The 26,649-nt window shown below is 52.8% G+C and overlaps 2 protein-coding genes across 2 annotated transcripts; one reads left to right on the forward strand and one right to left on the reverse strand.

Moving 5' to 3' along the window:
- Nucleotides 1–725: 725 nt before the first annotated feature.
- RPRML (reprimo like) lies at nucleotides 726–1,451 on the reverse strand. The gene has a single exon (XM_063402227.1). The coding sequence runs from the start codon at nucleotides 1,059–1,061 to the stop codon at nucleotides 726–728; it is 336 nt and encodes a 111-aa protein (XP_063258297.1). The 5' UTR covers nucleotides 1,062–1,451.
- Nucleotides 1,452–4,986: 3,535 nt separating this feature from the next.
- ITGB3 (integrin subunit beta 3) lies at nucleotides 4,987–26,647 on the forward strand. The gene is made up of 15 exons (XM_063404101.1): nucleotides 4,987–5,342; nucleotides 10,339–10,424; nucleotides 14,560–14,752; nucleotides 16,672–16,924; nucleotides 17,627–17,789; nucleotides 18,378–18,539; nucleotides 18,689–18,784; nucleotides 18,958–19,047; nucleotides 19,434–19,568; nucleotides 20,212–20,641; nucleotides 22,791–23,013; nucleotides 23,284–23,384; nucleotides 23,506–23,625; nucleotides 24,639–24,805; nucleotides 25,615–26,647. Exons 1-15 carry the CDS (start codon nucleotides 5,285–5,287, stop codon nucleotides 25,681–25,683), a joined length of 2,346 nt encoding a protein of 781 aa, XP_063260171.1. The 5' UTR covers nucleotides 4,987–5,284; the 3' UTR covers nucleotides 25,684–26,647.
- Nucleotides 26,648–26,649: the final 2 nt, after the last annotated feature.

Below are 26,649 nucleotides of genomic sequence, written 5' to 3' on the forward strand. Positions count from 1 at the left end.
ATGTAGCACTTGAAAAAAGAGGCTGGTGTGTACAAAAACAATCATGCTTTTGTTTTAGAGGTGGTGAGGGGTTTACGTTTATCTGGATCCTTTTCTTCCTCCACCATAGTGTGAAAGAAGAAAGTACCAGTTTATTTAACAGGATAGCTCTGGAAAATAAGGAAGAACATGCTTTCCCTGTTACAAAACTACCAGAAGATGCATGCTCGAGATCCAAAACACAACAGACTGACATTTTTTAGCATGCAGGCTTTGTTTTATGACCCACACAGCTTTGCCTTCCCCTGCCCCTCTCAAAGATGAGATCTGTGCCCTGTATTTTGCTCTCCCATTAGTTTGTTCTTTTGTTTTCTTTTTATAATGACATATTTGCCTTTTTTTTTTTTAGCCCTAAATCCCAGGTAGTGGTATCCAAGGTAACAGCAGTAAAGAATCCAGATCTCCATATTATCACTGTTTCTGCAAGTTGCATGCAAAACTTAAGCCATTTCTGCATGTAACACAAGGCTGGTCATGTATTGTGCTTCTCACAGCCCTGGGGTGCTTTACCCATTCACCACCACATTTTCTTGACTGGGAAGAGCAGGTTTGCTTTCCCATGGACACAGACAGACTAAAAGACCCCTCCCCCCATTCCCACTCCCCCCAGTTGCCCCAAACACATGGCAATGTGCATCTCAACACCAGGTCCAGACAGTTCACTTGCCTACAAGAGCCTGGTGGCTTCAGTAAAGTCCCATGATTGCTGCACCCACATCCTTGGAAGGTCTTCGGTCCTTCACCAGAAAGTTAATCATGCTCTCAGACTTGATGAGCAAGTTGCAGCCCAAAAAGAAGACGCCAAACATCACAGTCAAGGAGAGGACGCAGAGGACAGCAATCTGCACCACCCTCGTGATGAAAAGACTCCTCTCGTCGGGTGCCAGGACCAAGGAGCTGCCCTCAGTCGCCAGCACTGTGCTGGTCCCATTGCAGCAGGCCATGAGCATCCCCAAGCCCTGAGTCCTGTTGGGGTCAGCTGCCTGCTCCAGGAGAGTCTGGTTGAAAGAGGATCCATTCATGGTCTATGTGTGACCCCAAATCCTCAGCAAAGGTGAAAGGGAAGCTTTTTGTCCCCCTGTCCACCCTTCACAGGCCAGGGCTCAGAAGCTCCAAGCCACCTCCTGCCTTTCCTCTCTCAGTGCCCGGGATGGAGAGGGAACTTCCTCCAGGCTGTGAGCAGGTGGAAAGCCAGTCCATGCAGCTGACGGATGGCTGGATCCCAGATCCCTCCTGGCAGAGCGTTAGCACGAGCCCCCAGACAAGCAAAAGGAGAGAGAGAGAAAAGGAGAAAGGAACTTGGAGGAAAGGATGGAAGCCGGGGGTCACCCCATGCCCCCTGCCCTCCCAACCTGCCCCCGAAACAGCGGAGCAGTGCTGCCGGATCCCGGGGGTTCTCCCGCAGGAGGGAGAGCTGGTGTCTGCCGGCTGGGAGCTCCACAAATGCAAGTTACAAGCTAAAAGTCTTCACCGTGCTCAAAGGAAAAACAGCAACTCCACCCCCTTCCAGCCTCCCCCCAGGCCCGCCTTCCTCCCCCTCCACGTTCACCCTGCTGCCCACTCCTTCCCCATGCTGCACACCCCATCTCTGCCCCGCCACGGGTACCCACACCTACCCCTGTGCCACCCCCCATGTGGGGGCTGACCCCTAAGGCCCTGCAGAGTGGTACCTAACTCATCCCTCCCTCCAGCCCTCCCACCTGCTCCCAAAAGCATCCTACATGGATGTTCAGTGTTCATCCCAGACTGCTGGCAGGTCCCTGTTCCTCTGAAGGCTCCTGTAAGCCTCAGGTCAGCACTGCTGTCACCAATCTCCCCTTGCTGCTCTGTGCCACCCACTCCTTCTCGGAGCAGCGTGGCCCAATCCAGCCAGTCCACCCCCAGCTCTGTTTGGTGATGCCTGTCCTGTGCCTTCAGAGAAGAGCTGGATCCAGCCCCTCTCTGCATCCTGCTCCTCTAGCTGGGGGCCTCTTCCTCAGGGCACATGGTCTCCCTCTCCTCCCCTTCCCACTTAACCCCTCCAGAGGGGAGCTCTGCAGTGCTGCACCCTGATTTCTGCCCTGTCTCCAGCTCTGGGTCCCACAGCAGAGTCACTGCAGCATCCAGGGCCAGAGCATCACATGTCCCTCAGCTCCACCAAGGCAATCCCAGGGGAAGTTTCACCATCACTCCCCTCTCTGTGTCGCATAAGCTCCCCAAGTGACACCATGAGTCAGGGTGTCCAGCTTGTCAGGCTTACTCCTACTCCTGCTCATCCCAGGGCTACGCCCACAGGACTGCCATGTCCCAGCTTCCTGGATTTGCGCATTGGCATTTGCCTGGAAATGTGTCTGGATGGCCCAGAGCAGCAGATCACCCCCAAAGCATAGTGTGAGGACCTTGCCCTGCTTTATCCATGTACATATTGGCTTGTTTCCTTTGCCCAGCCCCCAAGGGATTTTAATAAAACAAAAATGAAGATTGATGAGTTGTAGCCAAAGTCAGGAGCATGTGGCTAGTTAAGGGTGGCAGGCAGCTTGGTAGAGACAGTGTCAAGTGATCTTCCTTTTGGGCAGCTGGGACTCCCTGCTCTGCTGCTGTGACTTTAGGGGCTCAGAACTGTCCAGTTCAAGGTTTACTTGTTGCATTTTCCTCCTTTTCTGCATTTGGCATTTCTCTCCAGATTGCTGCCCACTCTGCTAGGGCTGTTGCAGCAGAAGTTATGCAGGAAGGAGGAGACAACACTGATCCAACGAGCATCTGTTTGTGTTTAATCTGAGGGCCAGGAAAAATCCCACAGGAAATCAGAGCATCTCTAGTGCCCCAGCCTGGGTGGGAGATCCTCTCCCTGCATGCTCCCAGATCGAAGGAGTTTCTGCTCCCTCTGGTGGCTCCAGCTCTAGCATCTCCTCTCCCAGCACACCCCAGCATGGATTTGGGCTGCACCCACTGCTCCTGGGTCACAGCCCTCGGTGATGGGTCAGCCAGGGCTCCCAAACACTCCCCTGCTGCCTCCTGTCCTTATCACACTAGTGACCCCAAAATCTGGAGCATCCCATTGCCTGTTACGCAGTGCCTGGAGGTAACATTGTGGAATCTTGGAATGGTTTCGGTTGGAAGGGACCTCAAGTCTTTCTAACCCCTTGTCATAGGCAAGGACATCTAGACCTGTCCAAACTGGCCTTGAACACTTCCAGGGATGGGCTATTCACATCTCAGTGATGTTTTCAGGACAAGCAGCACCTTCTTGCAGTTGGCAGGGAAATTCCATCCAAACACATTGCATTGAGGTCATTCCATCCTTGTCCTCAGGCAGGACCAGCCCAGGAAGGTGAAAACAGGTAAAATACTTAATTTTGTGACTTTTTCCTTTTTCTTTAGCGTTTTTGCTCCATGCTGAGAGTATCACAGCCCACACTGGCCAGGGGATTCCAGGACACACAGAGCTGCATGTCCTTTGGGAGCAGGAGCACTTGCCAGTTTGGGCAGCCAGGAGCTGGGTGGGATGAGACCCTAGTGAAGAGGGCCTGGGAGATGGATGGCAGGTTGAGTCTGGGGGGTGTGCAGAGCCAAACAGGATGCCATGGTCCTCTCTAGACAGTTAAGACTAATCTTCCTTTCCATGAAACACTCAGACACTGTCACAGGATGACACAGTGCAGCCTTGTGGGCAGAAAGCCCCACATGATGGGAAAGGAGATATAGGGAGCATGTCCAGGGAGGAAAATAAGGAATTTGGGTGCCCTAAAACTGGCTACTGGGGTCTGCAGTGAGACATGGCTCCAGGATCGGAAGCAGGGCAAGACTGGAGCTGCCCAAAACCAGGTCTGGGGTTTGTATTGATGTCTCAGCCCAGGTACAGCCCTTTTTGATATTGCATGAGGATTGATGGGTTTCTCCTAGTCCTCTTTGCCAAATCCTCATTAAAAAGCCCTGGGGGGGAGAATTGGATCCCAGGTGGACAGTGACCCCCACTGAGTAGGAAAGCAGCATCCTCAAGGTTGGTGGGGCTGTGTGAAGAAGCAAAGAGGTGCCAAAACCTCTTTTAAATCCAAGGAAAGCCCCCAGGTCCTGAGGCAGAGTCTGTATCTCTACCTCATTCCCACAAAAACTGTCACCTCTTGCACACAGCTGGCAGCTCTGGGAAGTGCTGTTCTCCTCATCTCCCAGCATGGGGCTGTGGCTCTTGTACAGCTCTGTGCACATTGTCTGTAGCCTCCAGCACCTCCAGGATGTGGCTGCAGCTCTTGGCACTCAAACTTGTATCCCACAGCTTAGTATTTCTGTGTGCTGGGTTGTCTTGACCCAGGGTTGTGTCATTACTGTCCCCAAGCCCTGTCATCCAGTGGGAGAGAGTGTCCCAGGGAAATTACTCCAGCCCTTCTCTCCCTTTTGCTCCTAAGGTGTATTCCAAGTGCCTCAGTTTCTCCAGCTCTGACTAGGACCCTGGTATTTCAGGGGAACAAGAGGTTTTATAAACCCCTTTAAGAGACACACACAGGTAATTCTGATGTTTCAGTGGGCACAGTCCCTGTGCAGATGCCAGTCCCTGGATTTGCTCAGCACAGGATCAATTCCTGAGGACACAGAGGAGAAAAAACAATACAAGTGAGAAGAAAATCAGGTCCCAATTATATGACCCCAAGAACCTTCCTCCCTTTGAGATGTCCGGTTTATATCCCAACTGCTGGTTCCACCAGGTCCGGTTCCTGGCTAGGTCTCCCTCAGCTCCTAACTCTGCTTCGGCAAGGATATTCCCTCTCTGGTGCAGGAGTGGATAACCCGTACTTTCATATTAGTGTGCATTTGCTCTATTTCTTCTTAAATCCTTGAACTCCAGCAGCTCAGACGGGGTTTAAAACCAAATACCTTTCAAGAGTTAATAAAAGGAAGGAGTGAGCAAGATTTCGTAAGGAATTAAAGCCATGCGAAAGAGCCTATGGGAAAGCGCCCCTGTTCCGAGCCCCGGGACTGCAGGTCACCAGTGCCGAGGGAGGACTCGCTGCCAGGGTTTATTAGGTCTTTGTTTAAGCCCAGAGAGTGAAAACGTCCCCAGGAGCTGGCGCCAGGGCGGGCGGGGACACTCTAGACTCCGAAGTGACGCGGCAGCAGCTTCCTCCGGCCGCCCCCCTCGCCATGTGTCATTCACCCAGCCCCGTGATTCATCTCCCCGGCCGCTAAAAACCTCCAGCTACTCCAGAGCCGCTACCCATCACTCGTGGTGGGGCTGGTCCAAGCAGTCCCCCCAGCTCAGGGCCAGGAGAAGATGGGACAACTCTCCGTGACACTTGGGATCCTCCTCCTCTGCGCTACTGGCAGCTGGGGTAGGTTTACTCTGTCGCTTCTGTCACTGCTTAAAGACATCGAATGATGATGTTGCCTGTTCCTTCTACAAATTCAGGACTTTCTGAATTCCCAAGGTCTGTGATTTAATGGGAAAATCACTCGGAGGGGGAGCTGGCAGCCTGAGCTGCAGCGCGATCCCACATCTGAAGTGCAGCTCAGGACGGTTTGGCTTCGGCTGGGTCGGGGCCAAGAAGTTCTCAAGGATGTTATAGGATGTTAAGACATACTTTGGTAGGTTATTCTTACTGGATGTAGTAAGTTTATATCCTCTGCCTACCCTGTGTTTGGCACTGGTTACTGGTTTGTAATGGAAGGACTGGGGTGTTACTTGGGCTTCATCCTTTATAAACAGAAAATTCACTGAGGGAAATCACATGTCAGGTAATCCCTGCCTGTGTCCGTACATTTTAAGGGCGGGGGGGAGGGGTGCATTTCTGTCGGCATTGCTGTCCTGTGTTATTTTTTCTCATGTTGTTTTGATGCTTTTCTTTAAGAAATCCGATTTCTGGTATGAGATGATCTCGGGACAAATGTAGTTTGCATTTTTAAAAAGTTTTCCAATGTCAGAAGCACAGGAAAGCCTGGAAAAGCATTATGTCCTCCCCAGGTGTGTTCGTAGGGCTCAAAGGAAATCTTGAAACTGCAATATGATGATTTATAAATAAATATCGTTTTCAAGGCCAGACTTGGGGTTTTGGGCAATATTGTTCTGTCTAAAGAATTCCAGACTTTGGTGAATTCCCAGGAACAACCTGAGTCTCTGATCTGCTGCTGGATGGAGCTGTCATCAGTACAGGACAGGGGATAATCCCTGCAAGAGTTTGAGTTCATAGATGTCACATGGGGCTGTGCATGTAATATCTCTGGTGCCAGTGCTCAGTTTGGGGCATCCCATTCCTGGGAAGATGCTGGCAAGAAGGGAGAGGCTCGAGAGAAGAAACACCCCTAGAATAGTAGGGTGGGGATCAGCCAAAAAAGCCCAGATCCTTATCATTTAGTTAAACAGAAAGGCTGGAGAGGATGTGGTTTGTACCTTTATCAAGTTTTGTGGTTTGCACCTTTATCAAATGTCTTTGTCAGGTTTTCTCTGTGCTCATTCTTGCTCAATTTGGCTGAGGGGGAAAACAATGTGTGACTGCTCGTGCATCACACAGAGGTTACTCCGAGTGCAGACTGGGACTGAGTAATTTTCTCCAGTCAGGACAGGGTGATGCTGAGCCACAGATGTCTGCAGTGTTTCAACTGCATCACTTCCCTAAGTTCAATCCCAGGCTGGATGGGGCTCGGAGCAACCTGATCTAATGGAAGGTGTTCCTGCCCATGGCAGGGGGTGGAACTGGATGGGCTTTAAGTTCACTTTCAACCCAAACCAGTCTGGGATTCCCTGCTTTCACCTCTCTCAGGGCCACAGCTCTGCCCAACTCCAGGTTAGTGGTTCCCATCATTCTGCACAATTTATCTCCCATTTTTCTGTATTTTAGGATTGCTTTTTTCCAAAAGCTGGAGTCTTTAGGATCAGCTTATTGTGTGAGACCAGCTGGTGTCGTAGTTTAAAAATGCAGGTTTTGTACTTTGGTTTATTAGTCTTTATGACTAGAAAAAAAAGGCTCTAAAGGAGGGAAAGAAAAAAAAAAAAAAGGAAGTCACTAAAAATACAGAATTTGTTAGTATAGGCTGTACTGAGACGGTGCTGACTTGCTCACAGCCAGGCAGTGTCCAAGTCTGGGAAGGACTGCCAGGCACTCACAGGGCCAAAACCTGAGGGGTCTCCAGCTGCAGCATCCTCCCCATCTTTCATATCCTCCACCTCCTCCACTTTCACCCATCTGTGCTTTTGTTCCAACATACTCGCAAGGTCTCTGCTTCCACAAAACCCTCCCAACAGTGCATCCCTGCATCCAACCATGCAACCAGTGCATTTTGGGAATGCCAAAAAAGGAGCATTTTCCCATCATGGGGGTGTGCAGTTGCCTGCTCACAGCAGGACCAGCCTCATGTTTGGATGGTCATAGCTGCCTGGCCCCTGCTCCATCCAGCTCCATGGAAGTGCAGCCAAGAATGGCCCTGTAAAGTGCTGGAGATTGGTTCCAGGGAAGGGGAGGGTCCTCCGTCCCCAAGAAAGTGTCTTGGTCATGGAGTGATGGACACCATAGGGACCACAGGGCTGTGTGACTCTGGGGGCAGATACAGACCTCCAGGGACCCCCAAGGCAAAGCAACCAGCAATGGCACGGTGCCACAGTGTGACATCAGACCCCAGGGCAGCCTTGGGAATGGCAGCATCCCTGCCACAGGGACTTCCCAGCTGTGGCCCCACCTGAGCCATGCAGCTCCCCAGCCATGACACTGCTCTGCCTGGGTCTGTGACCTTCATTCCAAAATCCACCAAAAGACTAGATTTACATCCCCAGCAATGAGAGGGGACACCAGATAAAGGACCCCTGGGCTTTGGGGTGGCCGCAGAAGGAGAGGAAAGGAAACTACCAGGGTACAGGGGCTGCACACAGGCAGGAGGTAATTTGTACCAAATGGTGAGGAGCCAATAAGCTCAGAGGGTTGTGGGGTTCCTTAGCCCCCAGGATCAGATTTCATGGCATGAGGAGGCACCCTGGGGCTCTCCCAGCAGACATGACCCTGGAATCCTCCACATGGAGTTTCAGTGGAACCTGGTCTCATTGAGACCAGAGTTAACACTGCACATGGGAAACTGAGGCAGGAAGTGGCTGAGGGACTGGGTGAAGTCGCAGGAAAAACCTGTTTGAGGTAGGATTTGGGCTGGTGAGTCTCATGTTCCAGAGCCCTCATGGAGACTTTGTCAGCTCTGCCTTTCCCCAGCAAGGTGGGTGCTGGGGCAGAGCCAGGTGACTAAACCAGATAAAACCCAGCATGAGGGGACAAACCCCACACTGGCATTAAACAGGAGCCTGGACCAGGAGTGTTGCTGGTGGCACTCGGTGCTGTAATTCTGCCTGACCAGAGCTGAGCAACCACAGTCATGAGCCAGCAGCTGGACACAGCCAGTACATGAGGGATGTGAGAGTGGAAGGCAGGGATACTCCTGACATGTGGCAGGCAAGTACTTGGCACCTCTTCCCATCCCTGAGCAAAGGGCTGTCATCCTGCTCCAGGTATCAAAACACCAGGGCTCCCCAGGAACCTGCGGATTTGGAATCTTTCCATGTTCAGGCAAGTGGTTCCAGCATTGGCAGCTCCGAGCATTTAATTCAGAGTACCTGGAGCTGCCAGGGCTGTCCCTGTCCCTGAAGGCTGTCTGGGTAGTGCCTCCCTGCTTCCCGGAGGGCTGAACTGCTCCCAACTTCATGGCACAGCACAAATCCATGATGCGTGCTCCCAGCTGCGGCCACCGGCACTTGGCAGGGCAGGAGGGATTTCACATGGATGCAGCAGGAGGCAGCGAGAGACATGGGAGGTGTTGTTGTCATTGGTGTTTTCAAAGTGCCCGTTAACCTTCCCTCTTCCTCGCCCTGTCTAACCCAAGGATCAGTATTGCTGCTGGCACACTGCTGAGGTGCAGGAAGCACTGGAGACCAACCAGTCACTCTTCTGGGCAATGTTATATTTAAAATCTGTCCCATCCTCACATGAAGATGGATATTTCAGGGTATGATGAGAGCTCTGGGTGTCGGTGCCACCCCAAAACTGGTGCTAAGCAAGGCACTTGGGCTCAGCCTTTAGTTTAGTCTGGGAAAGAGGGAACTGCAGGTGTCAGACATGATGGGAGCACTCTGGGGCATATCCCCAAGCAGCCGCTGGCCCCTGGGACAGCCACAGCCTGTGACACCTCCCTTGAATAGACACACATACAAACACACATACACAGGTGTGAACTCGTGTGTACACTCCCTAGCTACATGCCAGCAGACAGGAGTGCACGGTGCAGTGGTTCTGGTTCTGCTCAGAGATGTGAGCTCCGCCTTCAGATGTTATTTCACCATTTCCTCTTTCTGCTTTGTGTTGCATTTCCTGCAGTTGTAGGACACTGCTGGGACAGCCCTGGGCAACCATAGGGGCACACAGGGCAGAGGGGAGGCCCTGGTGCCCACTGCTCCTTGCCAGCATCCCCCAGGCTCCCCAGGCTTCAGTGTGTCCCAGCCAAGTGAGCACTTAGCTGCATTTTCTCTGCCTGGGGAATCCTAAAATTGCTGAGATGCTTGTGCCCAGGAGGGAGGAAGAGCCAAGGGTGACACCATGGCAGCAATGTCCCAGCCACTTGTCACATCAGCCATTGGCAGCGGGAACCACATGGCCACCCACTCTGGTCTGTGTCAGAGGAGCTCCTCCTGCCCTGGGCTCCACCGGCATTTTGTGGCCCTTTAATCCCTCCCACGTGGGCTCACCAGCCTCTGACTTTCAGGACTGGTAGCAGCACGAGTCTCCTGGAGTCCCCATGGCCACTGACATAACCCAGCCTTTGCCTGGGACATTGGTGCCAGCCACCACCAGCATATTTCTGGACTTGTGCCCTTTCACTCCCTTCCCTTCCCTGGATTTGAAGCTAAGCCAAGATCAGACACTGAGTTTAGTGTCTTCTCAAGGTGGCACCAACCACCCCTTGTCGAGGTGGTGGGAAGAGGCAGCCGATCCCTGGCTGGGCTGTGGGTACCACCCTGACCCCTAGGAATTCACTCTTTCCTCTCCTGCTGCCCCAAAGTGTTGCAGGGAAGCAAGATGAACCCCTTACCAGGGGGCTTCACTCCAACACCCATGTGATACTGCAGGGGTGAGAGGACCCTTTGAAGAGCTGGCAGGTAGGGAATGATGCTTAGCCTTGGGCAAGATGAAGCCCAGCTCATACCAGGCTAGGGAGAGTAAGGAAGCAACATCCAGGGTTTGCAGGTGGGAAAAGGGATAGAGTAGGGCCCTGGTGGGGCTTTGGCTGCTCAGAAGCTGGTAGCTGAGCACACATGTGAGTTTGGGTTCTGTGGGCTGTAATTGCTCTGTTTTGCTGTTTCAGGGGGCAACATCTGCACCACCCGTGGGGTGAACTCCTGCAAGCAGTGCCTGGCTGCCAGTCCCCTCTGTGCCTGGTGCTCTGCTGAGGTAAGAGCTAGGGGCTGAGCAGGGCTGAAGCACATCCCTGAGAAGGGCAGGGGATGTAAAGGAAGGGAAGAACCTTTGATTTGAGTCTAGGTTACAGCTGCAAACTCAGTCTCCATCTGTTCCCACCGTATCTAAACAGATTCCTTGGTGGCATCTGGCTCAGACCTCGGCTTAAGGCACTTGGTCAAGTGGGCACTGCTTCTGCCCCACTCCAAAAATATGCCCCTTATCTGGGTGTGTTGGTGGGAGCTACATTGAGCTGGCTGGGAAATTGTGGTGTTTCCACTAGGATTTCACTTTATCTTTCAAATAATGCACATTTGAAAACTTAGTTTACTTTTGGTTTACTTCTTTTACTGCTTTTACTTCTTTTGGTTTACTTGGAAACGTGTTGTAAAGCTCTGGCTGAAGAAGCCTTATTCCTGGAAGGCCTGAAAAGAGGAATTGAAAATACTCATTAGAAGTTAAGGACTGGGTTTTAAAGCCTTTTTTCATTAGAAATAAGGGGAGAAGAAGACATGGTGCCTCATTTTGCTTACTGAGCTAAAGTGGATATGAGTGCTGAACTGTGGCTCTCAAATGATCCTGTTTGGGTAGGTAAGAGCCAAGCAGATCTGCCACATTCCCCTCCAAAAATGCTGCCCTGGGGGTTAATCCATTGGGTAAGAGGAGGGAGTTTCCCAAGGGGTTGGGAGAGAAGCCCCAGGGCAGAGCCAAGGGAGGTGATGGAGGTGGGGAGAGGTGATGAAATCTTCTTTAAGGCATTCCTTGCCTCCTCCTTCTCTATCCTTGAAGATCCACTTCTATCAGCTGCAACTGTGCCCATAGTGCCCACTGGGACTTGGAAAAGACCTGGGAAAAGTGATCCAAGCTGGAAGATGCTGCTGGATCATGCCAGCAATGGTCTAATGCCTTGGGATCAATGCATATCCGGAGGGGAGGCCTCTGGCTTGCTGTGCCTGTCAGATATGACTTATGGCATGTGGTGTGAATAAAGATGTTTGTGCCCATCTTATCTCTGGCAAGGAGTGGCTGAAACATGCAGCTTGATAAGGGGCCTGGCTTTCCTTTCCATCCCCCCTCCGAGGGGGAATGGTGCCTGAGCTGGGCTCCTCCTTCCCAGCCGCTGATCCTGGGCTGCACTGGTGGCTTGACGTGCAGTGGGAGCTGTGATAGGGGTTTTTTCCTTCAGATCAGCAAAGGTTTCCAAAAAAGGAAATATTTCCAGTGCTGCTCAAGCTGAACCCCTGGCAGACATGACAAGAGTGAGGGAGGCGTCCTGCTGCTAGACTCGGCCCCCGGAGAGCTGGGCTGTGTGCTCTGCTCAGCAACTCTGCCTCCAACATCTGTACCACATTGTCTTAATTTAGCAAATGAGGGGTTTTTTCTGTGGGTTTGTTTAATTTCCCTGGGGTGGGGGAGGTCTCTGATATTGCATCACTCCTGTTTTTAAAGGGACAGTGCCCATATTTGTGCTCCTGCTCCCACTACAGCCCTTTTCCACTCACACTGCCTTCCCAAGGAGCCTGGGGTGATGAGTTATTCCTGCTCCATCCTGGTTGTGGATTGGAGAAGGATTTCATTGTGGTTTCTTGTGATCACTGACCTCCCCCCAGCATTGATGCAGAACAGAGTTGAGTTTTATTTATTTCTCAGAAACCTTGACCACTCTTACCAACAAATAGATGTTCTCATCTGCTTTTTTGGAAAAAGCCAGCCGAGCTATAACACTGAGGTGTATCTCTAAAATCCCTTCGGAGATTGTTGTGACAGATCCTTGAGGGTCTCACCCACCCAAAATGTCAGCCACTCTGGGTCTCTTGGAGGCCAGACTGGACCGGATTTAGATTTTAGAGAAGCTGTTGGAAGGTTTTAGCTTAATTTGTGGAGGTGTCTGTGCTCTGAGCACACCCAAGAGCTCTCCTGCAGAGAAGCTGATGCTGCATGTCGTTGTGTCCGAGATGAAAACAGAGATGCCCTGGGGAATACACAAGTTCCCAAAGGCTCCCATCCTGGGAGCTCAGGAATGGAACTGGCTCTGCCCTCACTAATCAGCTCTGGAGGCAGCAATTGGGATAAAATAATCAGGTTTCCCATTCTGAGGGGAGTGTGAGCAGATGTCCACTTTGCAGTGGGACAGAGGGCAGGGAGAGCTGGTGAGCATCTCTGGGAAGGGCTGTGGGATGGCTGGGATAGAGAGGGGACACACATCTCCCCACATCTCCGCGTAGGGAGCTTATGCCTTGAGAGCTGTGCTGACAGGGAATGGGTTTCTCCTGGATGAAATCCCTGTGCTGTGAGTTTGTCACCAGCAAGCTTGGGCTGCCTCTGGGTCAGTCCTAACTAGAGCTATGCCCCAGGTGTTGAGTCAGCAAAGTGGCAGAGCCTGGGGTCAGCAACAGACTGGGGGCTGCCAGAGCCTTGTAGCCAAATGTCCCACTTCTGCAGTAGTTTTTGTTGTTGAGGAAGCTCCTATAAGTCTTGAGTCTGTCACTATATTTAAGGCTCCAAAGAAAGGGGAAGGATGCAGCCCTGTCCATGGAAATCTCACAGCAGGAATGATGCTGCTAATCCCATAAGGTGCCATGAGGTCTCTGAGGTCCTGGGAGCTCCCTAGTATCTCCAGGTATAACCAAGCACCATGGTTAAAATTCACCTGCCCAGCATGTTTTTCACCCACCTATTTTTCCAGTGTTTTCCTTGACTGGGACAGGAATGTATGTGATGATTGATGGGATCTGGAGTGAACCAGCCACCCCTTTCCACAGCAAGGAGACCTGTGGAATAAGCTTGTGGGTGGGTGGGTGTGAGGGAGCTAATCTGAAGGGATGACTCGTCCTCCTCTCTGTCAGCACACTGTCCAGGCAGGGGCAGGGTAGGAACACGCCTGCTGATGTATTTTTTGGCTATTGCTTGGCCACTGTTTCCAGAGGGCCAAGGGCCAGCCAGGGCCTCCTGACACCATTTGTGGTTTTCACAATTTCATTTGCATAAAACAAATTCATCCCTGGGTTCAACCACCCTGAACCCAGGGCAGTTCATATCCTGCATGGGAACCTCTCCAGCACTGGAAGGCTCAGCTCTGAATTCCAGCATCTCAGGAGCAGGGAGGGCACTGAAACAGCCCCACCAGGACTTGTGCCACCTCCTTTTGCTGCAGGAAGAGGCTGTGGTGGTCCTCTGCTGGAGGACTCCAATGTAGAAAGATCTGGGCTGAGGAAGGGAGATAAAGAATTGCTTTGGAGGGGAGGGGGGTGCTGTCTGAGCAGGAACATGAGGCAGACCACGGCAGTGTTGGTCTGGGAGAGAAGTTCTTCCCATATTTGTCTTCATAAGCAACCAAAGGAATAGGAACTCTCCTGAATGTTTTGTGATAAGGATGAGGAGCCAGGAGCTTTTTAAGAAAGGAAGGACAGGGCTGGAGCTAACTATGACTCCACACTTTGTGCTTCCTACCCTTGACAGGCTCTTCAAGGCGTCTCCCACAGGCCCAGTGCCTTTGCACTCTTTCACTCCTTTTTTGGTGCTCCTTTCCCGGGTCAGCTGCATCCGTTAGGAAGCTGGAGACCTGGAGATAGGTCTGATCCACTTCCAGACAGGAACTGACCACTGCTCTGTGATATGAGCTCACGCACAGTGGACATGCTTCTTGCTCGTGGCAGGATTTTTAAGGGCCCATGTTGGAAAAACGGAGGGGAAAGATGATTTGTCTTTTGTCAAAGTAATAAATAATTTTGAAAGTCCCACACTGCCTGTACCCAGCTTGCCATGTTCACATCCTGCCGCACCCTCCGCTAGCCGTTCCAGAGAGACAGGATTTCCTTTTAGCTCTGCCAAAACCCAACCTAAAGCTCCAGCTGCCAGGAGTCAGGAGGAGGTTGGCAGGGATGTGTTATCCATGATTCCTTGGGAAGGGCTGATGGGCTCCTGGTCTGAACCCTGGCAGGACTTGCTGATTCCAAATCCCCTCTATCTGCTGCCTTCCTCAGGCAGAGACCATGTGCCCCGAGAAATCTTTGATCCTGGTCTGGAGTCAGGAGTGATAGACCAAGGGCTATCCAGGGAAAAAGTGGGGGCCTTTCACCTTCTCCCAGCATAGTCCTGGGAGGCTCCTGACCATGTCCCTTCCTGGCAGGTCTGGGCACAGTCGACCCCTCGCTGTGACCTACATGCTAACCTCCTGCACAACGGCTGCGGACAGGACCACATCGAGTCCCCCAGCAGCAGTGTCACCATCCTGGAGGACAGGCCTCTCAGCAACAAGGGCTCAGGGGGGTCCACCACCACCCAGATGAGGCCCCAGAGAATACAGCTGAACCTGCGGCCAGGTAAGAGTCCCCAAACTGCCCTAGGAAGAGGGGATGCAGTGGGAATAAACCAAAGGGCTCAGGTGCTGAGTGAGCCATCACTCTGCCTCACTGGCCAAGGTGGTCTTATGTCCTTCAGGGTCAAGACCAGGCTGGCAGCAGCACATAATCCTCCAGAACATCTCTGGTGGGCAGCAGAGCTGTCTGATTGCTGTGTTTGTTCTTTTGCCTCAGTTCCTGAGGTATTTGAGGGGCAGGATAGGATGTGACTTCAGCAACATATGAGGTTTTATAAATTTGTATATAAAGCCATTCAGACCTGAGGCACTGCTGCTGTGCTCAGACTGCCTGGGTGGAAGTCAGCTCATATCTAACAAGCCGCAGAGCAGCTGGCAGGGTTGGGCTGCCACCAGATCCGTGTAATTTCCCAGGCTCTGCTCAGTCAGGCGGACTGGAGCCAATTAATGGCTCTGGTCCTTTGCCAGGATCCAGGAGTTTCAAAGATGCCAGGAAGGAGGCAAAACTATCGGGCACATGGCCTCTGTCCACATCCCTGGGCATGGCCAGGAGCCCTGCCCCGTTGGAAGGACAGCAGGCACAGGAATCCCCACACAATGGGGACATGGTGCAACTAAGTGGCCCTTGTTCTCTTCAGGTCTAAATGTAGTTGTCAGGAGGCAAGTGAGTGTGCTGCTCTGAGTGCTGTAAATCCCTGTTCCTTGGAAAAAAGAGGAGAGACCTGCAGCTTGATACTATCTCTGCCGAACCAAGAAGGTTTAGCATAAGTCACCTGCCTTGACTTGTGAACCAAGACCAAATGGTGAAGGATACAAGCAGGACAGGTCACAGCTCATGTCCCATAAGCTCAGAATCCTCACAGTTTCAGCTCAATGAGGACAAACAGCTGCTCTATAAGCACAAAAATGAGACACCTGGCTCTATGGTGGGATCCTAGCACAGCTGGAGAGGGGATGGAGCTTTTTGGGCTGTCATATATTTTGAAACTTTCTTCATCCTGAAAGAACATGGTGTGCAGATTTAGATGGGAATGTGAAAACAATAAAAATTTAAGCTCAGCTAAGGCCTTTTTTTCTCAACATTTGAGGTGTTCTGATAAGGCTGCAGCTGTGCCCTGGCTTATGTTTCAAAGAAACCATTTCAATGATGAGAAGAAAGGACCTGCATCTCTTAAAAAGGCAGAAAGAATAGGTCAACCCTAAGTGTTTTCCGCTTTTCTTCTTTTTTTCTAAGTGCAAAAGTCATCAAAATTGGGATGTTTCCCAGAAGGTTCTTTCTAAGATTTTTGTTTCAATGGAAAACGTTTCACCAAAATTTTCTCAGAAGGGGCTGGGAGAACCAAGAGGAAAGGAAAGGAATGGGGATAGAGGAGGGCACAGAAAATGGTCAGAGTACTTGGAAGCTCAGACACATCAGAAGCAGCCTTGCCTGCCTTCTGACACCTTTAAGACCTGCTGCCCACACACTGAGGTCCCTCACTCCATACAGCTGTTCCTGTAGGATATCTTGGGAGGTCAGCCCTGGAGGGGAAGATCTGCTCATGTCCTGGCACTGAGAGGTTAGGAGAACAGGAGCCATAACCCCCACCTACCACAGAATTCCAGAATGGTTTTGGGGTTGGAAGGGACCATGAAGATGATGCTGTTCCACTCCCTGCAATGGGCAGGCACACTTTCCCTAGACCAGGTTGCTGCAAGTTCAATCCAGCCTGGCCTTGGACTCTTCCAAGGGGTGCACAGCACATCTCCTGTGCAAGCACCTGACTAAGAGCTTTGCCCCTCTGTCTAAGAGTGATGTTTTCCTCCTAGATGCTTTAACCATCCCCTTGGGTTCCTGCTGATCCCTTCCCCCTAATCCTGTGGTGAGCCTCCCTCCCCCTTCCAGGATACGAGCTCTCACTCTACTGCCCTGTCACTTCGCAGATGACTCCCAGGTCTTTCATGTCCAAGTGCGTCAAGTGGAAGATTACCCCGTGGACATCTACTACCTGATGGACCTGTCCAACTCCATGAAGGACGATCTGAGGAACATCCAGAACCTGGGCACAAAACTGGCCAGTGAGATGCGTAAGCTCACCAGCAACCTACGCATCGGCTTCGGGGCCTTTGTGGACAAACCCATTTCCCCGTACATGTACATATCTCCTCCAGAAGCCATCAAGAACCCTTGTTATGAGTAAGTCCAGGTTGAGGGAGTCCCGTAAGGGCCAGAAATTGATGGGACACTACCAAAATGTGGCTGGAAACCCACATCAGTTGGTCAAGAACTGCAGCCCATAGAAAGGACCTGTGTTTGAGAGGTTCTTGAAAGGTTGTCTCCCATGGGAAGGACAGCAGGCTCAAACAGGGAAAGAGTGTGAGAAGGAAAGAATGGTAGAGGTGTTAGGAACTGAATTCATCCCCCATTCCCTGTTGCCCTGTGCTACTAGGAGGGGGGTAGGCAGGAGTGAAGTTGAGCCTGGGAGGAAAGGAGGGAAGTGGAGAAACTGGGTGCCTGATTCTGGACACGGTTTAAACCTTGGTGCAATCTGTGTTCTGCTGGCACAGAAAGGAGGAACAGGTCTAAACTAGAAATATCATTACCACCGGAAAGCTCTTGAGGGAAAAATTTTGCATCATTTTTTCAAAAGAAATGTTGAGGCTGGAAGAAAATGACTCCTAAAAATCCTAACAGGACTGAGGCTGGGAGGGACCTGAGCCCAGAATCCCTAGAAAATTAATTTTATTTAAAAGGTCCTTCATCAGCCTCAGGCTCTTGGAGGGGTTGGGTCCCTCCACATCCTGGGCAGAACCATGGGATGTGGGATGGCTGTGGGGGCAGGGATGGGAGCTGGAATAGCCCAATGCGCCCTGTGCCCTGAGTGTTGTCCTCCCACAGGATCGGGGAAACCTGCCTGCCCATGTTTGGGTACAAACACGTCCTGTCGCTCACGGATGAGGTGACTCGCTTCAATGAGGAGGTGCGGAAGCAGAGCGTCTCACGGAACCGCGACGCACCGGAGGGCGGCTTCGATGCCATCATCCAGGCCACTGTGTGCGATGTAAGGGGCAGGAAGGCCTGGCTGGGATCAGGACAGGGTCACCAGGCTGGGCCAAGTGGGTTGGCAGGGACCAACCAATCCCTCCAGGATATGATCATAAGCCTTGTTGAGTTGTTGTGTGACTGATTTCTGGAGAGGGTGAACATTCAAGTGAAACATTTCTGTCTCACTTAGCCAAGGGAAGAACAGGACTTTCATGGGATCACGGTAGGGGAGAGGAGTGGAGGAGGTGCTTGGGAACAACCTCATGTCAGCCCTGCAGTGACCAGTCCAAAAGAGACAACACCTCCTGTGCCTTCACCTTGCTTTTGCTTGGAGGTGTTGCATCCCTGAGTCATCAGCCACCTTGATTAACACTCTAACCAATTAAAACTCATCTTTCACCTACAAGCAGCCTATGTCCACCTTCCAGACCCTGCGCTCCCACACCACTTCCCTGGGAGAGCAATTGCCTTGGTTCCCTGTGCAGAGGTTGGTCTCTAAGGCCAAGCCATGACCCCCTGACACAAAAGCAGCAGTGGGGTCCTGTCACATGGGACTGCCCTCAGCATGTGCTGACACATGACTGGGAGCTGCCTTTCACTGCAGGAAAAAATTGGCTGGAGGAATGATGCTTCCCACCTGCTTGTCTTCACCACGGACGCAAAGACCCACATCGCGCTGGACGGGCGGCTAGCTGGCATCGTGCAGCCCAATGATGCCCAGTGCCACATTGACAAGGATAATTTCTACTCTGCCACCACCACCCTGGTAAAGCCCAACCCAGGCATGGGGTTGTGGAGCCCTGAGCTCCTGTTGGGTCCCCATGGGATGGGAAAGGTGTTTCATGGTTGGAGAGTATGATGGAGAGTATGAAGGTGGAGAGGTGTACATGTTCCTAGGCTATATCTCTCCTCCAGGATTATCCCTCTCTGGGCCTGATGACTGAGAAACTCTCACAGAAGAACATCAACTTGATCTTTGCTGTGACAGATACGGTTGTTGGCCTCTACCAGGTACCAGCTGCTGTGCAAAGACACCTTCCGGGGTGGCTGGTGGGCCATGGGTGGCTGGACATGGCTTGGTGGTCTCCTGTCCTATCAAAGCTCCTGTGTGCTGGGACAGGGTTTGGCCCAGCCATGGCACATTTACCCATCACAAACAGACTTGGTTTATGATATTCCTCCAGAACTACAGTGAGCTGATCCCAGGCACAACCGTGGGCACCTTGTCCAGAGACTCCAGCAACGTCCTGCAGCTCATAGTGGACTCCTACGGGGTGAGTGTGCAGTGTGATGGCCCCACAACAGCACTCTTCCTAATAAAACAGCCACTGCTTCTGACTGCCAACAACCCACACAGATTTGTCAGCTCCCCCAACCCCAAGCATCCTCCTTGGACCAGCTGTGAGCATCTGCCTCCACCCATGTGTGCAGGCACTCCGGGGGTGGGAGATCACTGCTCACTGCCTGTCCCTTCCTGTCTTGAAGACTTTTCTCGGTAGAGAATGACACAGATGAGTCTTGAGAAAGACTTGAGGCACTTGACTCCTTTCCCATGTGTGTGGGAGCATCACTGTGGTGCTGGGGTGGGGGGAGGACCCTCCCAGGGCTGAGCCTTGCCCAGCCTCTGCTGTATCTTCATCAGTCCTCTCTCCTCCCCTAGAAAATCCGCTCCAAAGTGGAACTGGAGGTGCGTGACCTCCCTGAGGAGCTGTCCCTGGCCTTCAATGCCACCTGCCTTAACGATGAAGTCATCCCTGGGCTCAAGTCTTGCATGGGGCTCAAGATCGGGGACACGGTGAGGATCCTGCTCATGGGCTTGGCTTTTCTCCCCTCTACATAGCAGCACTGCCAGGTCATCTGTTGCTCTGCATCAGCTCCATATGCTTGTCCCACGACATCCCAGGTGACACAGACCCTGGAGTCTCAGCACTAGAGAGAGAGAGGTCCAGCAGGGTGGGTGCAAGGAGGAAAATGCTTTTTTGAATCTGCTGGATGCAAACCCTGTTATCCCTCCAGCTCAGCCTGGGCTGCTGCCCACAGGGCATGGGAACCTGGAATCATTTGGGTTGGAAAAGCCCTCTAAGACCATCAAGTCCAACCACCTAACTGATCTCTATTTCCACCACTTAACCATGTCCCTAAGCACCATATTTACAGATTCTTTGAACACTTACAGGGACAGTGATTCTACTTCTTTCCTGGGCAGCCTGTGCCAGTGCTTGACAAACCTCTCAGTGAAGAAATTTTTCTTGATATTGAATCTAAAATTTGCCTGTTTACTGTGGCAGGGACATTCTCTGGCCCACACTGTGCCGGGACAGCTTTGATAAGCTTTGATGAGCCCAAAGAAGCCTGGTGGGTCCCATTTCTGAGCTCCTTAAGCTGGGGCATGGACTGCAGCAGGTACTTACATCCAGACACACACCTTTGCCCTCCAGGTGAGCTTCAGCATCGAGGTCAAAGTGCGGGGCTGCCCCCAGGAGCAGCAGAAATCCTTCACCATCAAACCTGTGGGCTTCAAGGACAGCCTGACAGTGGTGGTGAACTTCGACTGCGAGTGCTCCTGTGAGAGCCATGCCGAGGCCAACAGCCTGTCCTGCAGCCACGGCAATGGCACGCTGGAGTGCGGCGTGTGCCGCTGCAACCCCGGGCGCCTGGGCTCCCACTGCGAGTGCTCAGAGGAGGAGTACAACCCCTCACAGCAGGACAACTGCAGCCCCCGGCCGGGCCAGCCCCTGTGCAGCCAGCGTGGCGAGTGCATCTGCGGGCAGTGCGTGTGCCACAGCAGCGACTTTGGCAAGGTGACGGGCAAGTACTGCGAGTGCGATGACTTTTCCTGCGTTCGCTTCAAGGGCCAGATGTGCTCAGGTGAGTGCTGGGCTTGGGAGGGAGACAGCTTGGGGCTGCTTAGGCTGCCTGAGATCCTGGGCAAAAGAGACACCAGTCATTTTGAGGCTTGTCCCGTGAGTTTTCCCACCTCTGGCTTGTTGAGCTGTGGATCCCCTTGGACTAGCCCAGGTCTGAAGGGATGCCAGGGGAAATACTCCCTTTTTGGCCACTGATAATTGCCTCCTGTGCCTGAGAGCTGGGAACAGGGATGGGCTAGAAGATTAAAAAGGAGGCCTGGTGGGGCTGCTGGAGGCCAAGGAAAGCAGCTCTGGGGTGCACAGGTCAGGGACTTCACTTGAACCACAGCTCAAACACCTCAGAAGTACTGCTCTGCAGGAGGAAACCCCAGGGTGGAGGGGGAGGGGTGGGGAGAGGTGGGTTTTAGCCTCCACCCAGTTCTGCAAGACTTCCTAGTGGCAAAAGTATTGGGGAAGTAAATCCTCCCTCCTCACTGGCCTTACAGCATCTCCCCTCCTGAATTATTCATCTCTTCCTCATGCTCCCAGACTCCCTCACTCCAGTCCAGCTGCTCTCAGTACTGGGAAGAGAGGACCAGGTCCTTGTGTTCTCTGTTCTCCTCCCAGTGAAGAAGCCCTCCCTGCAGAACCCCCATGCCAACAGCAATTCCAAATGTCCTGATATGCCAGGGCCTCTTACCCACCAGAAACCTTCATTTAAGGTTCCTTCCACCCACATCTACAGTAAAACACTGAAGGTCTGAGTGAATTGCAGTGCTCTGCCCATCTCCACTATTTAAGGCATGTGAGAGAGTGCCTAGGAATGGGGCATGAAACTGTGGCACATCCCCTCCAGGAGCAGAGCACCCCAAAACTGATTCAAGGGGAGAATGGTAGAGGGGTAGCCACCCCCATTCCTAATCCCAGCCTCCCTCTGTAAACCCAGGATAGGTAGCTGTGGGCTAAAAAAAGCCACCACTTTTGTGCTGTAATCCCAAAAGTCCCCAGGAAAACATCAATGGCCAAAGCTGATTCCACTCCCCTGGAGCCCAGCCTGGTGAGGTGAAACCTGGGGCCAGACGACAATACTCGATTCTTGCTCTCTGATGTCTCCAAATTGAGTTTTTGGAACGCCACCTGCCCCTCAGGCCAAACTGAGGCTCGAACTACCTCTGTGCTGCTCAGATTGATCCTTTATCTTAACAGCCTGCTGATAATGGAGGTGGAAATCCAGGGTTTACCCCACCCTGAATAGTCAGTGTCCTCAAGGAGCCTGTTCCTGTTTGAACAAGGGCTGCAGGTCCCCGGGATGAGTGAAGGGCAATGATGAAGAGCTGCCCCTGGCCAGGGTAGGCTGTTAATTAACCTGGACTCTCTGACCCCATTGAGACATTTCTCCCCAGCCTACCTGTCTGTTTCCATGCCTGGCATGGCATGATTTTCCTGTGACTCAGCTCTACTTCCTCCTTAATGGGGTTACACATTTATTTCACATGCCGGTGTCTCCAAGGGCATGGCCAGGACAGTGCCCAGCCGACCCCCACAGGGAGCAGCATTCCCAATGTGTCCCACTGTGCTGAGGGCTTAGGACAGGTCAGCGCATGCAGCTCCACAGTGTTTCCACCACTTACTGTGTCTGGTCTTTGAGCTGGAATCAAACCACAATCCAAATAGCTCCAGGGTTTGGCAGGATTTGAGCATGCCTGTCTGTCTGATTAAACCAGTCTCGGTGAGCGTGTGTTGGGCTTTTCCCAGCAGTCAGCTTCCCCTTGCTGGTCAAAGCCTCTCAAGCAGTGAGACTTGGGGGCTTTGACCAGGTGTCCTGACTCAATCCGAAATTCAAAGCCACAGCCAGAACCTGACTTGCTCAGAGACAGGTCTGATGGAGCATCTCCAATTGCTGCTGGTGGAGCTGGGGCAGCTCAGCCTGAAATGTGGGAGTTTGTTCTTGCTTGGGTGAGATTAAGAGGAGTGTTGGGGTCATGGTGAAGGTCTGGGTTTGCTGTGAGCTGCTCTGTTCCACACCAAGGTGTTGTCGTAGGTTGCTAGTCCACCTTGCCGTGCCCACAGAGAGTGAGCTCTCATTCTGGGTCATAGGCATCCATATGGGGAATTGCTAACAGGCTCTGTGGAGACACTTAAGAGTTCTGATGCTTTTTGGTTGTCCCTAGGCCACGGGCAGTGCAGCTGTGGGGACTGTCTGTGCAACTCAGACTGGACAGGCGACTACTGCAACTGCACCACACGCACGGACACCTGCATGTCCAGCAATGGGCTGGTGTGCAGCGGCCACGGCTCCTGCGTGTGCGGCCGCTGCGAGTGCACCCAGCCCGGCTCCTACGGAGACACCTGTGAGAAGTGCCCCACCTGCCCGGACGCCTGCACCATCAAAAAGTGAGAGAGAGCAGAGGGCTGGGACAGCTCATACCACATTGTAGGCTGGCAGAGACCAGGGACAGGTCATACTGCACTGGGGAGCTGGCAGAGAGCTGGGAAGGGTCATATCCCATTGTGGAGCTGGCAGCACTGGTGGCAGGAGCGCCTCACTATCTGCAGCCTGGTAGGGCTGGTACTGCTGTAATTTCACAGCCTGAGACTGAAAGGTATGTCAGTTCCCTGAGGAGAGCATGGAGAAGCTCACGGTACCTCCCTCTTCTTCCACAGGGATTGTGTGGAATGCAAGAAGTTTGAGCGGGGAAAACTAGTGGAGCAGCAATCCTGCAGCCGCATGTGCCGTGACGAGATTGAGACAGTGCAGGAACTGAGTAAGAGGAGACTCAACCCCTGACCTAATACGTGGAAATCCAGGGGGCTGTGTATGCTACACACTTCCCCTCTGTCTGTGCACCCCTTGGCATGGGGGCTCTGAGCCTCCCCTTCTGGCAGGTGACAGGGGTGAGAATGCTGTGAACTGCACCTATAAGGACGAGAATGACTGTGTGATGAGGTTCCAGTACTACGAGGACTCCAGTGGCAAGTCCATCCTCTACGTCATTGAGGAGCCTGGTAAGACCCAGCTGCCACGCTTAGGCTGGGGGCTGCAGAATGTGCTGTGCTGGGTTTCTGTGCAGAAGAGGGGCAGGGGCGGGGGAGTGAGGGGATGTTGTGTGCCCTTTGTACCTCCCACTCCAGCCAGGCACACGGGGCACCACAGCTGGGGGCTGAGAGGGATTAAAGAACTTCTTTGTTCCCTGCTCAGTGCCACCGGGGCTGTGAATTCCTGCCTCTCAGGTATCACATTTCCTAAGTTATTTCATTTCCTCATTGAGGCCAAGAATCGGTGTTCAACCTTCACTGCTCTGATCCTGTCTGACTTTGTGGGGGTGATTTTTCTTGGGAAGCAGATAAGAGGAGGCTCCCATCAGCAGCCCTAGGGTCTCCACTGACCTCATCTGAGCCTGGGGCTGTGTGACTGCAGATCTTTGAGAAGCAGGGCCATGAGGGCAGCCACCAGCTCTCACTGCAGCTGTCTGCCATGGGCAGGGTACAGCCCACACTCCCCAATCCCTCCACCGGGAGAGGAGAGGCAGGCAAGGGCTAGGGTAGTCACACGGCCCTAGGTGCTGTGCAGGGGGAGCAGGAGCTGCGGAGACTCATACTGGATCTCGTTGCCCCCATTTGCCAACTCAGTGTTGATACATGGCCACAGGCCGGGGTGGGGTGTCAGTGGGCTGGTGGTTTGGGACAAACTTCCACAAGCACAAGGATCTGGTCTCTGGTGCCATCCCCCACTGTAGTTGGGACCTGTGATGCCCCTGATCTGGCTTCAGGCTTGGGTGCAGACCCCCACGCTACAGACAGGTGCTCAAGTATTTTGGCACATGTGCCCCATGGATGGGATCCTCCTTCATAGAGCCTGCTGTGCTCAGGGTGGAGGCTCCTGCTTGCTGGCAGAGGAGGATGATGCCCTCCTGAGACCAAAGGAGCTCCATGTACCCATGGGCAGGTAGCCCCAGAACTGCTTTAAGCACCCTAGGGGTGCTGAATCCCCCTCAACCCTGCCTTCCTCTCTGCTCCAGACTGTCCAAAGGGGCCAGATGTCCTGGTGGTCCTGCTCTCAGTGACAGGTGCCATCCTGCTCATTGGCCTTGCGGCCCTGCTCATCTGGAAGCTCCTCATCACCATCCACGATCGCCGCGAGTTCGCCCGTTTCGAGGAGGAGAAGGCCAGGGCCAAGTGGGACACGGTGAGGGGCAGTGAATTGGGTGTGCTGGGCAGGAGCCCCAAAACCCCACAGCTCCTGGCTTGAGCGATCCAGATCCCAGTGTTCCTGGCATGAAAGCCCAGCTGCTGTCTGTGGTCCCATTACATGGTCCCCAAGGACCAGCTTGTCCCATTCCTCTCTAAAGACTGGAACAGTGTCCCAGCCAGGACGCAAGGTGACACTGCCAGCCAGGACAACCCTTCCCTGAGCTCACTGTGGTCCCAGGGCCTGTGCACAGGTGATAGAAGATGTCCTAGATGATTTTCCCACCTCCAGCATATCCGAAGCACTTGTCAGCAGCATGACCCCCTTACTCACTGCTCACATCAGTCTTTCCATCCCATGAGTGAGGCAGAAGGTCCCTCCTGCCATGGGATGCTGGAAAGCACTGAGGAACCCAGAGCACAAGGGAGGGGACTGAGACAGCACTAGTACCTCTCCCCCACCTCTCCTCCATCTCCTAACCCCTCACAAAGTGAAGAGATGGTGTGGGGTGGGATGGGATGGAATGGGATGGGACGGGACAGGATGGGATGGGAGGCTCTTTCAAGAGATCTCTCTCCTTCTGAGCTCCTGCTGCTTTTCCTTTCTTCCACAGCAGCTTTTTGCTATTCTCCCCCATGAAACCTCATGGGGAGCCATTAAATTGCTCATCCAAAGCCTTGGGTGGAGACAGGGATCCACCACTCCATGCTGAGACAGTGCCTCAGTTACTCCAGATGTTAAGTAGAACAAATGCTGATGCCAAGCACAAAGTGATGATGTTCTTTTCATCCTCCTTCTTCCTTCAGACCCATAACCCGCTATATAAAGAGGCCACATCTACCTTCACCAACATCACATACCGTGGGAACATGTAAGGATGTTGCATCTAGCACTGGCCATGGGATCTCCTGGAACCCAGTTTACAGAAGAGCTTGTTTGTGTCTGCCTGTGTGAATGACTGCATGTAATTTAACAAGTCCCTGACTGCCTCCAACCCCAGTTGTCTGTCACCCCACTGTAACTGCAGGGATGTGCTTTCCATGGCAAACCTCAGTCCTTACCTCAGCGGGTTGCTTGCATAGCCAGCGGCCCCTCCATACACTGAACGCAGAGAAATGGGATGATCTCTGCCAGTCTGTGAACTCTTCAGTGCTCATTAGGCCAAGGGCATTTCAGGAGCAGCTGCTTGAACCACATGCTGAATTGTGCTCTCCTCCACAGCCTGTGCTGGTGAAGCTTGGAGTCCCCTTCAGCACTGGCCTCAGTCCCTCTGGGCACAGGGACCTTCTCCTTCTGGACAGGGCAGCTGCCAGCAGGCAGGAGCCATCACTGGCTTTGGGGCTTCAGGACACTGCTCGAGCAGCCCAGCAACTCCTTTCTTCTTGCAGCCATATGTCACTGGTGCTGCTGTGACCCAGGGTGGTATAAAGCTGTGCCCCACATAACAGTGCCCTCCCTCACTCCCTCCAGTGCATTCAGTCTGTACCACCTGCCAGCTCTGTGTAACATCAGCTGTACTGGTACCAGCTGCAGCCTGGCTCAGCCCCTGGGATGGTGCTGAGCTCCTTCTGTCCACCTCCACTGTCCCCATGCCACAGTGCACATGGATGTGCAAGCACCTGTATCAGGAGGGTCATGACACTTGATATCCCTTGAGCCTGGCCATCTCTCTGCCCTTTCTGTGTTTTTTTGGACTGTGTAACTGCACCATCTATGGACTTCTGTGTGGCTCAGGTTTCCAGAAGAGCAGGCAGGACTCAGGCTATGTCCTGCTGCCTGGAGCTGTGTCACCCATGGAGGAAAAGAAAGAGCTGTCCCAGGGGCAGTGCTGGGCTGTAACA

This window comes from Prinia subflava, chromosome 8 (assembly GCF_021018805.1).
Source record: "Prinia subflava isolate CZ2003 ecotype Zambia chromosome 8, Cam_Psub_1.2, whole genome shotgun sequence".
Classification (NCBI taxonomy): domain Eukaryota; kingdom Metazoa; phylum Chordata; class Aves; order Passeriformes; family Cisticolidae; genus Prinia; species Prinia subflava.